Source organism: Ornithodoros turicata, chromosome 4 (genome assembly GCF_037126465.1).
Source record: "Ornithodoros turicata isolate Travis chromosome 4, ASM3712646v1, whole genome shotgun sequence".
Lineage (NCBI taxonomy): Eukaryota > Metazoa > Arthropoda > Arachnida > Ixodida > Argasidae > Ornithodoros > Ornithodoros turicata.
In genome coordinates, this window is record NC_088204.1 from 11731560 (window position 1) to 11747115 (window position 15556).

The 15556-nt window shown below is 47.2% G+C and overlaps 1 protein-coding gene across 6 annotated transcripts; it reads left to right on the forward strand.

Annotated features, from left to right (window-relative positions):
- On the forward strand, positions 1-15086 carry LOC135391047 (kelch-like ECH-associated protein 1). Of its 6 annotated transcripts, none has more exons than XM_064621126.1 (11): positions 5-183; positions 2317-2609; positions 3389-3587; positions 4266-4415; positions 6902-7180; positions 8563-8725; positions 10044-10293; positions 10616-10781; positions 10878-10939; positions 11005-11145; positions 12876-13042. In XM_064621126.1, exons 2-11 carry the CDS (start codon positions 2383-2385, stop codon positions 12946-12948), a joined length of 1710 nt encoding a protein of 569 aa, XP_064477196.1. In that variant the 5' UTR covers positions 5-183; positions 2317-2382; the 3' UTR covers positions 12949-13042. The 6 variants fall into 6 exon arrangements, with proteins under 6 accessions (XP_064477194.1, XP_064477196.1, XP_064477192.1 ...); XM_064621123.1 differs by adding an exon at positions 13757-15086 and having other exon boundaries at positions 17-183; positions 10878-11145; positions 12876-13052; XM_064621124.1 differs by having other exon boundaries at positions 1-183; positions 10616-10939.
- The last annotated feature ends 470 nt before the right edge of the window (positions 15087-15556 follow it).

The following is a 15556-nucleotide window of genomic DNA, read 5'->3' on the forward strand; positions in this document are numbered from 1 at the left end:
TCAAACATAGCCGTTATCACGCCGGGCAGTAATCGCTATCGCGCCATGCGTGATAAACGCCACCGGCCAAAATGTTTCCAAGTCGCAGACCGCTCTCGTTCTCTTGGTGGCATCGCAGCTCGTTCCGGTTGGCGTTCTGCGGGGACGTTTGACATCGACAGCATCGTTTGAGCTTCCGAAAAGGTAAGCAAAATTCGAACAAGTGGCCGTAATTTACCACACGAAAATGTTCGCTCCACGTAAAAAGACAACGATGTATCAGCGCTCTCTTCTGCTTTTGCGTAGCAGACGACAGCGGAGATAGCAGATTACGAGCCCATATTCTGCTTTTTACGGTTCTTGGAAGGGCTGAGAGTTGCGATATATGAAAGCAAACAAGTGCATGAAGGGGGTAGCATACCTACATTGAACTGTTTTTCCTCTTTCTGTCTTTTTTTGTTTGGTCCGACGGTGATACGCTTAGTACGGCGAGAGTGCTGAAGAAGGGTGAAATTCAACTGTGTTCCACTTCTTCTGTAATAGTGCTGTAAAACTCTTTGCTGTATCGACCCCGTATTTTCGCGAATCGCACACGGTCACTGAATTTCGCGAATTCTGGATGCTTAAAATTTGAGCTTGACTGACTTACTATGCGATAAGTTCTGTACCACATTTGATAAAAGCGGTATTGCACAGCAGCATAGCTTTCGAAGCGTCACTTCGTGCACGACATTTTTGCGTGCCCTTAGCATACCGCGAAGCATTCACATTTGCTTGCCTCTAACATTTTATTTTATTTATTTATTTATTTTTCTTCAATTCGCGAAATTCACGAAAATCAGCGGCTCACCAAGGTTTTACAGCAATGATGACCAGATCATCCCCGATTTGTGTTTTCGACGTTCCAAGTCTAGTGCGGCAAAAAAAAGAGAAAAAATTAGGGTGAGGGGAGCTCCCTCCTTTGGAGACATCCACGAGGTTTTGAGCGTAGAATTTACTGTGGTAACTTTTAACTTAACTTAATTTGATGTTATTAACGAACAAAACGAAATCAGACAATTTTGTTAATTCATTGTGTTCTCTAATAATTACTCTACTTGTTAGTTAATTGATTAGTTAATCTGTTTAATTAATGTAGGTCAGAACCAAACCGTAACGCCAAAACATCAGATCAGATTTCTTCAGGGGGAAGGGTAACGAAAGTATTTTCGTTACCGTTTCCGTTACTGCAATATTTTCGTTCTCGTTATTCGTTTCCGTTAGCGTATCCGGTAACTGAACAGCGGTTACAGAGCTGCGGGAAGACAGCCCGTTCAGCTCCATTAGCACCCCGTTTTGCCCAAGTGCTTCGGTGTCACATGTACACACTACACAAGCAATTTCGCATCCGTGGGATGCGCACTCTTGCACGATTAAAAAAAAAAAAAAAACTGTAGAAACATCTCTCATTCCGCAGACCGTCGTCAAACTCCGGTGATCAGACATCCATCCAATGTCACATGCATTGGCGGACGCTCTCAGTAGTACTGCCTCTCAATACTGCCTTAGCCATATGGTGAAATGAAAAAAAAAAGTTGTAGGCTTGCGTCCTCGATGAGTCTGTCGTGTACGTCGCATGTGTTGACGCCATGAGGAATGGGACGAGTAAGCGACAAATGCACCCGAGATGCAATATTGCGCTTTCCATGTTCCCGTGTTGTATTCAGGGCATATATTACAGGGAATGGAGTCACCAAAAAACAAAAATACAATGACAAAATCCATGCACAGCGCCATTTCAGGCCCAAGCGGCCACGGATCCGATTCAAAGGGGACAAGGCACAACCTAAACCTAACCTAAACAGTAGGTTGTTCCATTAGCGGGTTTTGCATGGTGTTTCAAGCGGCGTGGCGCAGAGGAAAGCTACAAAACCTGTAGGAAATCCACAGCAAAAGCGGTGCATCTTGCAAAGTGCGAACAACCCGAGACCATGTATTTGAAGGTGCCGCCGTCGTCTGCTAAACTACCGCGCGTATTGCTGCTCACTCGCGCCACCTGGCCCGTTTCTGTTTCCGGTCACGGCAGCGATCGAGGGGCCGTGTTCCGGTAATGGAGGAACCGCGGTATATGCGGTTCCGTTATCGTTATCATCTCCAGGTTCGGTAATGCGTGTATACCGTTTCTGTTTCCATTACCGTTCCCTGGTGTTAGCCACTTAAACGAATGGAAAGAGATCAATCCTGCGTCAAAAAGAAAGTAATAGTGTAACACGAAACACACATACACGAGCAAAATAAATTGCTCAGAAACTTGCCGCGTTCTTTCAATGACACCTATGACCGTTCCTGCGTAACCAGCTGATGTATGGACGAGCGGCCGGCACGCCAGAGGTGGAGGTTACTATCGCGGGACATTAACCCAGCATGGAGCACAAGGACATTCGTACGGCGCAGACCACGGGAGCAACCAGCTCTTGTTTCCGCATTGGCTGCAGCGTCGGCGCTCACAATGAGAGCCCGTCCATCGAGGATTACGAACCACAGACCTACACCAAGGAGGCGTTTGAAGTCTTCGAGGTCCTTTGGCTTCAGCGGAAGCTGTGCGACGTCGAGATCGAAATCGCCGGAGAAGGAAGCATTAAAGCGCACAGGTAAGATCTAATCAGGGCGTTTGTTTTGTTTATCATTTGATACAGATTTTTATGTAAAGGTTATGAGAGCAGCACAGATGCCCTTTTTGCAGATGGGTTATGCGGCAATGCGGACATACTGTCGAAGAGAGTACTGCTGTGGAACAAGTAGTCGACTAATAATCTGAAATCAATTCATCAACTTTTTAGTTAGATATTTTGGGGGAAATGTGAGGTAGTCATTATTTGAAGCCACCCTATTTTTAAAATATCCACGAACGACAACGAACTACCAAATTTCAAATGAGTCGAAACCGAAACCATGCGGACCAGGAGCGAAGGAAACGACAAGACCTTCGCCTCCAGCAGAGCAGGAAGACACGACCTTTACCTCCGACAGCTTATCCAGGCCACGAAGCGGTTTACCTGGTCAGCAGATTAGTGCTTATTTGAATCAGCTCCATCGCTCCAAAGCACGTGGCCCTCTGACGTGAAACGGACGCGTTTTCCCCCCGCGCTCGCGACGCACTTGTTTCGGTTTCGGCTCATAAGGCGGCCACGTTTTCTTGAAAACTAAGAAGTTAATTCGGAAGTTTTAGGCAATTAGTCATCTAATAGTTAAACACTCTCTTCGAGAGGACGTCCGCATGACTTTCTTCATCCGTGTCTGTATTTGGCAATATAAAAGCATGCTGGCTGTATTTCCCTCTATAGTTTCGAGCCAAGATAAAGGTCACCTCATCGCTCCTTTAACATTTCGAGGACTCGCATATCAATTAAGGGCCATATTTTCCGCGTAGAATTGTACTGGCAGCGCTGAGCCCGTACTTCAGGGCCATGTTCACCAGCGACCTGAAAGAGAGCCAGATGGAAAAGATTCCCATTCACGGGGTCGGTTTCCACACCATGGGAAAGATAATCAAGTTCGCTTACACTGGCCGTATTAAGGTGGAGGAAAGCAATGTCTGCCAACTCTTGCCCGCCGCCAACATGCTTCAGGTACGGAACAAGTCTTGCCACACGGTTCTCCTATAACCGTGTATTCACACTGAGTGACATTCCCCAAAATACTACAGCGGAAGGTGCTTTAAACGTCCTAGCTTTCTGCTGTCGCGTCGTGTCTTCACGCACACTGCCGTAGCAGACGACAGGAAAAGACGCAGACGGTGTCATCTGCCGTATAGCAGACGACATGAAAAGAAGCAGACGGTGTCATCTGCTAAGTGCGCAATACGCCATTCCCGATATTCCGGCACCGTGTGAATGCTAAGCATCACACGGGACGAAACTTCGGCTCTGCGAGCATTGTTTTCGCTTTTTCTTCAGCTAGAATCTTCCGTGAGAATGCCGCCCGTGTGATTGCACCCGCATTGGTTCACCAGTAGGTGCATCTCTTGTGATTTATTTGTAACACGTACAAGACTTTGAAACTATTTTCAAAAAGAACCACTTAGGTTCACGAAAGGCAACCCTAGGTTTCCGGTTGACATTACGCCACCGTTGTTGCGTGCCGAGCGTAACTATAACGTAAAAACGTACAGTGAGCACATGAACTTTCTTGCTACTTAAATTTTGCAAGCGCCTATTGTATAGCTAGTTCATGTCGCTGTAGCGTCCTCTCAAAGAGTCCTTTTTCTCCCAGTCGTTTTAAGTGATCAAGCAGACGCCATTCCGTAGGTACAGCACGTATCCCATGCCTGCTGCAGATTTTTGGAACACCAACTGGAACCTTCCAACTGTATTGGGATTGCAGACTTCGCCCTGCAACATGGCATGATGGGTCTCTATTCTCTTGCAAGCTGTTTCATCGAGCAACACTTTCCCAGTGTAAGTTGAAAATCTATCAGGGTTACTGCAATCCTAACTCTGCCATGTCACCTCCCTTTCTATAGATTAGAACCATGTTGGTCCAGTTCACTTGCAAAGAACTGAACGTACGATATAACATCGCAGGTCTCGCAGAGTGACCGTCAGGATATGCACTAGAGAGTTGTAGCGCACGCAAGGAAGTGGGAAGTGCTCATACCACTCACACGGCGCATGCGCAAAACGCAAAGTCACGTTCGGCGGATGCGAAGTCCGCGCGCGGTAGTTCCTTAATGCGTATGCAAAACGATTGCGTACGCAGTGCTCTCTATTGTCAGGATCTTGCTCAATATTTACCTACGTTCTTACACAAGATACATGAGACTCGCCAACGCCAGGTAGATAAAGCCTGACAAGGCATCCGGAAACCCACCTATGAAGCCGATGCTATTATGTTCGGCATCGGTCGACAATCTACCCGGCTATATTTTTTTTTTCGTCCGAAAAGTGCTCAGAAATAATAAGAAAATAAATAACAGAAATAAATAAGTAAATAATGAATTTTAAAGATCAGGGCGGCTTCCTCGGCCGCATAAGCTCCGGCGGCGTTACGTCACTCGCGGAGTAGTGAGAGCACAGCACTCCGAGGAGTAAAGGCGACTAAGCTAGTAAACTACATGGAGCGATTTTTGAGAGCGATCGTCGCGCACGGCGACGTCGCCCCAAGCCGGACGTAAGGGGTGTACTCAATACTATGGTAACCTGTCAATACTAACAAAGGAAGCAAGAAGTATGTTGTCGGCAGGTGACTGCATGACCGCGCACCCCACTTTCGCTTCTTTTTCGTTTCGCGCGTTCTGTCGTCGTCTTCGTCGCTGTTTTTCGTTGTTTTTTTTTTAATCGTTTTATAATTTCGTTTATTCGGTTTTCTATTTTTGTAATCTCTGCTGGGGACTTCCCCAAAGCGGTGCACGTGCGTACTTTTCCTCAATGATGCATTCATTGTCTGCATTCATTTGTCGGCCGCTTTGCACAGATTATCCGTGATCACCCCACCTTTTCGAAAGGATCGCGTTAGGTTCGTGCTCTGGTGCTCCAGGAACGTTCCCCCTTTCAGGGGATCACTTAACACCTTCAGAGTGACTTCCGGTGCACGTCCCCGGGTGCCCACCCCTTCTTCGGAGCCGGAGAACGCTGGGGAAGAGCGGGGCCAGTTCCGGAGCGCGACGCATGTTCCGGTGTACTGCCTTTCGAAATGGCGCAACCGTTGCAACACGTTGCAACCGCTCATGCTCTTTGTGTTTCTGGAATCATCGGATGTCGGCGGTAAATAGTGATACAATTACGGAGGACTGCTATTGTCTACTGATGTGTTTACTTAAAAGCAGACGACAGAAGAAAGCTCGATACATGGCGCGCGCTCAGCGGCTGTTGCGCTCGGCTTCCGGATAGCCTCACAAACACCATTAAGTAGAGACACCTGGGGTACGTTCCCCTGAGAACCCGGGTTATGGCGCTCGGGAGCCTGCCTAACGTGCCCATTGGTGCTTTGAGCTCTGGTTTCGTGTGTCGCGCCGGACGACAGCGACACAAATCTGGCAGAGGCGGTCGCTTGCGACTCCGCGGAGGACACAGAGAGCGGCGTTGCAGGTCCTTCGCGCGACGCGAAAATCGCGCTAGTTGTCGCTCGGTCGCGGCGTTCCTTTTCTCAAGGTCGACATTGATTCTTAGGGAGTGACGTTTCTTCGTTTTTCCAGCGAAGAAATTCCGGCATACTCTCGACATCCGGCGTCTGCTCTTGTCATGTATTGAGGCTCGTGCAGATGACGTCACGCGCATCCTTTGAGCCACGTGACTCGGGGAAACATGGGCATGCGTCACAGGCGTCATAATGCGGGCCGAATGGGCCAACAGCGTATTTTTACAATATGCGCTCGTCATTGCATGCACACTGCAACAACTCACGGCATGCCCTCCTACAGTAACTCCGGTGGGGCAATATGTTTTACCGATTCACGTGACCAAACGTGATGTCACCGCACAAGCCTCACTCAAGCACAGTCAAACTACGCCACTATTTCGCGTAGGATTTTTGGTGCCGTGGTCAATGGTCCAGGAGGAATAAAATGACACCATAGTTTCGAAATCGACTGGAACGGATGCAACACTCTCTTTAAACGAGGTGACGTAGTCACTAAGGGTCCGCCAATCACGACGTACATTCAGAGGCCGTAGCTATAGAGACGAGCCGACATCATGAGCCGCATGGGCACCACTGGTGACAACAGAAGGCCCGTGTTTGAAACAGTCTGCGGCGATAGGCTCAAGCAAAACACATTGCGACTCTCTATGTCTACGTAGCGAAGGAGTGCAAGGAGGCATTAAGCAGGCTTTCTGTATCTAGGCGGCAATACGAAAGGACACTGAAAAATATGTCGGCACACTACAATAACATAAAGACGACCGCGTAAACCTTGCCGCTTGAATGATTCTTCATCTGCTCGCAGGTGAGTAGACTGGAAGAGTTCCTGTCGCTGCCTTACGGACGTCTGGTGACGTTGCTGCGCAAAGACGAGCTGTACGTCCGCTGCGAGTCCGAAGTGTTCGACGCCGTGGTGCGGTGGGCGCTACACGACGAAGAGAACAGGCGCATGCACCTGGAACCGGTGCTGCAAGCCGTTCGATGCCACTTCTTGGCGCCACACTTTTTACAGGAGCAACTGCGAAGCTGCGCGATCGTCCGCAGTCATCAACGCTGCTGCGATTATCTCTCCAAAGTAGTGCAGGTAACGTGGCGAGACCCATGAAGTGTAGTATTCTTTCTGAATGTAGGACCTCGTTTAGTAACAGGAGTTGACTATACATTGAGAATTAGAACTTGCAAGGTGTCAAGAGGCAAACAAGAGTTATGCGTGTTCGGTCGTGAGATCCAGTAGTGGAGCCGCACCCGCCGGGACAGCAAGCGGGAGAATCTCCCTATCAGCACGGGTGACGTTTCGTCAGGGTAGTCACGTGTGAGCTGCTTCTCCTACACATCCTCCTCACGTATTTGCTGCAGTGGGATGCGAAGAATAGACCTCAACCCGAGAAACGTCATCATGACGTTGGTACACCGACTGAAACGCACGACTGAATCGGAAGGGGAGGGCTGGGTTCCACGAATGGGCACTTGTTCGCTGCCCTCTATTGAAAGAAAAGTAGGATTGAAGGTCGCGTCCCTTTCAGAGACCATCGTAATCCCCTCCATACCGTGGCTTTCGGGCGCGACCTTGTTCACCCCTAGCTTCCAGCGTAGTTTAAATCTACCAAATTGGTGGCGCTGCCGAACACTATGACGCCATTTGTTTACAAACAGCGAGAGGTACATTCCGCGGAATGACGACCGTAGCCACTTGGAGTCTGCAAATGGCGCCGAGGGAATGCCCTCGTGTCGTAACATTGACGTCGCGCATAAATCTCTATCCGTGGGAATTTCAAACCGTGTGGATTCCAATGATTTATGAGAAAGATAATAAATAACATTGTTGAAGCCGGCGAAAAGTGAATCGGAAATTCAGTAAATAAGCCTCTCCCTGATTGTAAACAAATGACGTCATAGTGCTCGACAGCGCCACCAATTTGGTAGAGTTGAACTACGCTCCAAGCTAGAGGCGAACAAGGTCGCGCCCGAAAGCCACGGTCTTGAAGGGATTACGATGGTCTCTGAAAGGGACGCGACCTTCGGTCCTACTTTTCTTTCAATAGGGGGCAGCGAACAAATGTTCGTGGAACCCAGCCCTCCCCTTCCGATTTGTTTCGGTTTCAGTCCGTCTACCAACGTCATGATGACGTTTCTCGGGTAGAGGTCTATTAAAGAGTTTACGACTCCTCGAAACAAGAATCTGCGCGAAATGGTGCTTTGAGAGCAAACTGTCCCATTAAATTTCCCCTCTCTCTTCTCTTTAACTCCTTTCTTTTCACCTTCGTCTCTGTCCTTCTGCGCAACCTCTTTAGGTGGCACAGAATTCCTACACAGGGGCTCAAAATTCTTACACTTCGCTTCGCTACACTATTCCCCAAAACGGATTTCTTTCTCCACTCTCGATGTCTCTTTTAAAGTACAAGCTTCCCAAGAGAAGTCATGTAAAATGTGACAAACATGTGAAACACGAGCTCTCCCGTCATCTAGGACCTCACCGTCCATCGCAAGTACAGCTGCTGTCACGAGCGGTGTCCTAGTGTTCCTTGTGTCCTGTACGTTGCTGGTGGCTACCTACAGCGTTCCTTAGGCGCTGCAGAATGCTACAGCGCCGCTACAGAATCCTGGACTGTCCTACCCGACTTGCCCATAGGTGAGGTACAAACGAACGTTTCTTCATAAGGGTTTAGAGTTGCCAGCCATGAACTGAAGCCAACTGAACTTTGTTTTTCGGGTCCTGCTATGTGTAGACAAGTTCGCTGTATTCGAGTTCGCTATATTGGTAACATTAAGGCGAAAACAATAAAAACGTGAAGCGGAGCTATGCTCCGTATTTGGAATTTGTGCAAGAATTATACGTGGTTACATATTAGCCCATACGGCCTCGTCTCGGAGGACTCTGACTGATATTCCGGTTTCCGTCTAATTGCTTAATATTTGGGGCTCGATCTTCAACTGGTCGTTATCCCATAACGCGCGTTAAATGCATCACTTTGGCCCGGGATTCGTCACGAGCTCTTGCGCGAGCCTACCAGAGCGGTTTTGGAGCGCGCGAACTTTAAATATAACGATAACGACAAGTTGAAGATCGCGGCCTTGGAATACGACGTTTTTAAAAATACGATGGGGAAATAAAAATGTACGCACGTTGCGCATGTTAAACATTTGGCGTGAGGTAAGTGTTCAAAAATCATTATTACAGGTTAAGTACGGCGATAGTCCATTCTTATGCGAGCGAACAGGACTATCATACGCATAACCTGACAGTACAAGAAATCAAAGCCACGGTGACGCCCTATGTTGACCCTTCATAAAATTTTTTTATAAAACGCAAATTGCTAGAACGCGCCGACATCTCTTATCGAGATGATGACACATGTGTATGTAAACGAGGCCAGCCAGGATTTCTAAGAACACTTTCGTGCATAACGAAATGGAAGCAAAATGGTACCCATTTCTCTAAGTACCATCATGGTCAATTAGTGAATATGGGGCAACTGCCTCCAAATACCACCAGGAAAGAGGAACTGCCGAGGCAAGCGCCATATTGGAACCACAGAACAGGATGCAGCTCTTAATCCTATGTCAGCTCTGAGGAAGCACCTGCTCTTGTCCCCAATCGCGGTCTAGTTTCCGCGACTTCAGGAGTGGAAATGGCCAACCATCGGTGCCCGTATTAACAGTGTATAAATGCGTGTGTCGCACCTCGTAAGCATTAGCCGCCACAGCTGGCGGGCGTCATTTCCCTTTCCAAACGCCCCTGAAATTACATTGCACAAAAATATGAGTTTGTTATATAGGAGTTCGCTATATCCGAGATCGTTGTACCCGAGATCACTGTATCCGAGTTTGCTATATCCAATATCGCTGTATCCGAGTTCATTATATTCGATTTCGCTATATCTGAGTAAAATATATCGGCAATATCAAAAGTCAAACAATGGAAATGTTAAATGAAGCGATGCTTTCAGGTCGAAGTGGACTAGCGTCTGCTTTTCTTGCTGGACGATTCTACGTTGCTGGAGGTCGCGTGCTTCGCCCGCCGCGTGAATTGGGCGACGACACTTCCGCGGTTCACTGTTACGACCCTGCGCAGAATGAATGGATCGAGTGCAAGCCCATGGGTGTTCCCAGGCATCGGCTCGCCATGGGAGTGCTGGATGGCAGGCTGTATGCCGTTGCGGGATCACACGGCAAAGACTGTCTGCGGAGCGCAGAGAGGTGAGAGCTTCGAACAGCATTACGTGTGACACGAGTACACCTAGTAACCCACACTTCACTTGTGTGACGTACCCTGCATATTTATGTGTAGAATGTTTATTTTTTTGTGGGAAAATATCAGACTATGCAAGCCTTTGACAGCACGCAAGTGGTGGTGCATAGAAACGTCTGTGGCTTTGTACCAATGAAGTCAAACAACCTCTGTCCTGCCTCGCCTAAATCTCCTTGTTTGCTTTGTACAAACTTTCAAATGTGGTTTACCAAATGGGCAAATTGTATGAAGTCCTCACTGCGATATGCCACCACTGATTTCTTCTTATAGGAAGGTTTGCCGAAGAAGAGGACACAACGGAAAGCAAGTAGACAGGACGAGCGCTCCTATAACTCGATATGTACCAACTAGTCCAAGAGAGCGTTGTCAATGGATTTCTTCTTTGCCGTTAACCACAAGCGGCGGTATGACCATATTTGGTCCTCTCACACAACACGTAGGCACAGTGTGTGACGTATTCTTCAGTGGCCCACAAATAACTCTTGACGTATCAGACTTCAGAGCCTGCTCTGTCCTTCACTTACATGTGCAGCCCTTGAAGGGAATGGACCACGCATTCAACAGCGGCTTTCTGAGTTCTAAGTTTCCCTTCAGGTACGATCACGAAAAAGATGCATGGTCCCCCGTAGCAAGCTTGATGCATCCCAGATTTGGTCTAGGCGTGGCCGTTGTCCGGAGACTGCTGTATGCTATTGGAGGCTGCAATGGGTCTTACAAGTTGAGCACCGTCGAGTGCTACAACCCAGAGACGGACTGCTGGTCAACGCTTACTCCTATGAAGATCGCAAGAAGCGGCGCTGGTACGTAACTATGCGTACGACACCGAAGCAAAAACCTCGGGTCGGAAGCCACTGATGCTTCCAACAGAGACTGTTTTTTCTACTGGGTACCGTCTTTGTATAATTGACATTGAATTTAAAGGGTCGGGGGATTCCCTCTTAAAGGGACTATCGCATATGGAAACGTGTGTGTGAAAACAAATACGGTAATGTTTGGCACCACTTCACAGTCTGCTTGGCAAAGTTCTTCTGGAAACAGTTTACATACTAACTAAAGGAGCTTCAGAGATTTGCACTGCCTCTGCAGCTAAGGAAGCCCCAGCAGTGATAACATCATGACGCCACAACACACTTTCAGAAAAGCCCTTGGTAAATATGTCGACTTTCGCTTATCAGTATGAGCTCTAACACGATCATGTCACGTGGAACACAGTGTTGCGTTCCTGGCTGTACAGACACATCCGTCGCTATCCCAGAGTTGACATTCCACAAGCTCCTCGTATTCCTTCTTCCTTCCTCACATACGCGACTTGTGGACAACTGCCCGCCCTGATTCGACTTCGCTGTGTGTCGTTTTCTCCGATTTTGAGAGAAGGAATTTCCGGCATCTGCTCTTTCCATGCATTACATCAATTTGCAGAGAAACTACTTCACTAATTTGCATCAGTCATGAATGAGCTATATTTTTGGAATCGACTGCGACAGATTCGATCTTCAGAATCCTGCCGAAATTATGCACTGCAGTCCACGTGTCTCTCTCTCGCTGTATTATCCCAAAATATTGTTTCTGTGTGACACAGAAGTAACATATAAAATCAATTTCGGGCTTTGAGAAGTACGACGTCACAGGGTGTGCAATCTTCCACCCGTCTGGCAACATTGCTTCTCCAAGGCTGATTTCCAGTCCCCTGCTGGCAGTTTTCCCAACATGGGGCGGAGACCGGAACAGTGTGTGCCCTGTTGCTAGGAGACAGACACCCGAGCTCCCTGTGACGTCATCTACTCTTGGAGAGTCTGAAACTATCCAGATTTGCAGGATTTTAAAAAATTCGCGCAAGCGTGTAATTTTCACTGACTGAGTTTACGCTTTTGCGTACAGATTGAGCCTTTGAGCGAGTTTATTTTTTATATATATTCCGTGTCAGTACTGCAAAGCAACTGTGGACAGGTGGAGAGAGGGCAACAGGAGGAAAGGGGACCAGGGGGGGTTGGTTTGCGTCCTGGGCTGACTTCAGGGGGAACTGTGCCGATCTTTGTCTGAAATGTCTGCCGGAAAACCCAGGGAAAACCTCAGACAGCACAGTGGGTGCTGGGATTTGAACCTGTGTGACTTCCCAGCTGGTTTGAGTGAGGTTGATTTGTAATATGGAACAAAATAAATAACATTTTTTACTCCGTAGTAGCATTTCAAGGAGGTGTAGGACATTGTGAGGGAACTGTTTTGTGTTATGAAAAAATCCAACTGGTGGCCACTGTGAACCTGAGGTTGTCCTGAGGTGAGCAACCTTCATCCCTAGGACGCTTTGCATGGCTGGTTGCATGTTGACATCAAAGCTGATAAGAAAGAACTACAGGTTGAACAGTGTATTGCGAGTTTTTAAGCTGACCCTTTAAATATACAACGTCAATGATGAGGACGGTGCACAGACTCTGAACAGAACAGTCTCTGTTCGAAGTATCGGCGATTCCCGACCTAAGGTCTGTGCTTCAATCTTGGTACGTTATAGCATTTTTTACGTCCGTCATTGCAGGAGTCGTGTCGCTTGGCAACCGCATCTATGTCATTGGAGGCTTCGATGGACGAGGGCAAGTGAACATCGTTGAATGCTACCATACGGAGACAGACACATGGGAAATGGTAGCACCTCTCAAGACAAAACGCAGCGCCCTCAGTGCAGCAGTTCTTGACGGCAAGATCTACGCTTTGGGTAAGGAGCACAAAGGCTGCAAGGCAACAGGCTAGGAATGGTTGGATCCTGTTAAATCCTACATCAGCCGTGACACGAGCGACATTCCCCCAGGAATATTCTAGTGGAAAAAAGAAGAAACTGTTCAGCGGATGTTCTGCAGGGTCATGTTGAGTAGTCGCACGGTGCTAGAATATCAGGAGTGGCCTACTGTGCATGCGGCAGATGTTATCGTCGCTTCTGTCATCTGCTAGACAATATCTTGTGGTTGTGCCACAGTATACGTAGGGGATACACAGGATACAGGATGGTGTCACCGTAGGGGGGGGTTTAGGGGGTTCAAACCCCTCTCAAAACTGTACCATTAGTAGTGCATTTGGGAGAGGGAAAAGAGTGTACAATCCTTCTCCCCATGTCATGTTCCCATAGGACCCCTCCCAAAATACTTTCTGGCTACGCTACTGAGCCATGTACAGTAACAAACAACAGCTTTATATCAAGACGGATGGAGAATTTCATCGCCAGAGGTGACACTCTACCCCATTGCTGGTGGTGATGATGTGGTGATGATGATGATGTAATGACTTCCTTCACAACAAGGATCGAAGTCCTACGCTATGTACAACATTAATGTTTTGTCGTGCCTATTTGTCAGTGCTGAGTGGTTTGAGAATAACCATCTGGTAATGTAGTCACGAGCCATTTTTGCTCTCTTCTGTTTATAGGGGGCTTCGATGGCCAGGAGTACTTGTCAAGCGTTGAAGTATACGACCCTGAAAACGATACCTGGTCTACTGCTCCGCAAATGCCCACGTGCAAGAGTGGCCATGCTTCCGCCAGCTCAAGAGCACCCTGCATCGCTCATGGCATCACATAATTACGTCAGGCATTCGCACATGGTGGCACTAACCACACTTCCCAATACAGAAATCTACCAAAGAGTGCAAGGGAACTGCATTCCTTGCACAACAGACAGCAAAGCGTGGTTGAAATGTAGAGTAAAAGTGAATTTTTTTCGTGCGGAACTATTTTTCGTACGCTACAAAAGAGCGCAAGTTTAAAGTAGCATGGAAGGGCTAAGAAAACATATGATGCTGATGATGATGATTTAAATCTTTTTGGTGCAAAAGCCACTTGAGCTACACTTGGGCTAGGATAACCAATGCCCTTAAAACATAAATATGTAAGGAGGAGTACAAATTTGGATTACAGGCCCTGAAATGCATACGATTCGCACAAAAACCACACTCCCCTCGGCTGCCAGTCTGTGATGTCACGTCACCCATCCAATAACGACGCATATACCTTCTTTTTCCTTCATTTTTGCAGTTATATCTGGCGCCACCTATCCCGAGTCAATCACTGAGCAACTGACCGGTCGCTTTGCTCCCTTGCCATAGCAGGCGATTTTCAGCAGCCAATAAAAGTGCTCAATAATTTGAATTCACAACATTCCAGAAGCAGTGGGAAGAGATCACTACCCATCTCTCAGGAAATACTATGCGCAATAGCAATATTTTGCGTGATAGTTTCTACACATAGTATGTTCATATCACACGGTAAATTGAATATCGTGTGGTAAAAAATGTGTGCTCGAGGTGCCTGCCACGCTCCTTAAACTTCCAGAGATATTCTACAGACATATTGTCTGTTGATGCTGCAGTATCACGTTCTTTGCTATGTACTGAAGTTAAGAATTTGTTTCTGACAGTACCTGCTAGAAGCTTAAATTCATTGCAGGAAATTCTTAACACAAGCGATATAGTGAACTGTTTCAGTGTTCCGACCAACTTCACCATAAAGAGGCTCTACTGTAGTTATTTTGCAGATATAGTCATCAGTATTGCTACTCATGTGAGGATCACTATAGACTGTCTTCACTGTTTTTCTCTACAAGTAACATGTCTCTATGTAATGGGTATTATTCATCATTATGTGAATATTGTACAGGAACTGCTTATTCTAGAAGATGTACATATGGGTGCCTCTTGCATGACATGCAATCAATATATCCTCCTCACAGAAACGTTTCATTAAAAATGCATGAATGAGTCAGATTTTCCATAATTGTATGTGTGCAACTGCAAATGTAGGGCCTATTATGGTCACAAATGCGTGCAGCATGTCATGTGGCATATTGTTCTTGCATTCCATAGTGCTTTTTTTGTTTGCTTCAGTTCGTGTCAGCACATAACAGTTGTGATCTTTCACAAACGAAATGTTCCTCTATAAATCTGATGCTGAGTTAATATACCAAGCACACACAAAGCACAGGGCATTGGTACAGAGAGAGTCTTCACAGTGTGTGTAAAATTCCAAAATGGGATTTGGGAACTTGGACCCATAGCTCTGTCACTCGAGGTATGTATTTAAAATGCAGCCACTTACAAGCACACATACATACACGAGTCCTTGTTATGGAAACAGGAGGAATGTTGAGGCTCTCGTGAAATCTGTACTCTGCTTTCTTGATGTAAAAGTAGAACGGAGCAAGCTAGTCTAACAAGTGTGTAGAGGAGGTGGTG

Excerpts from the sequence above, each read along its gene's own strand:
- LOC135391047 (XM_064621122.1), top strand. The coding sequence starts at position 2,383 with ATGGAGCACAAGGACATTCGTACGGCGCAGACCACGGGAGCAACCAGC. Across the intron at positions 7,181-8,562 it reads ATCTCTCCAAAGTAGTGCAG|GACCTCACCGTCCATCGCAA; the intron begins GTAACGTGGCGA and ends CCCGTCATCTAG. Across the intron at positions 13,053-13,756 it reads CGGCAAGATCTACGCTTTGG|GGGGCTTCGATGGCCAGGAG; the intron begins GTAAGGAGCACA and ends TTCTGTTTATAG.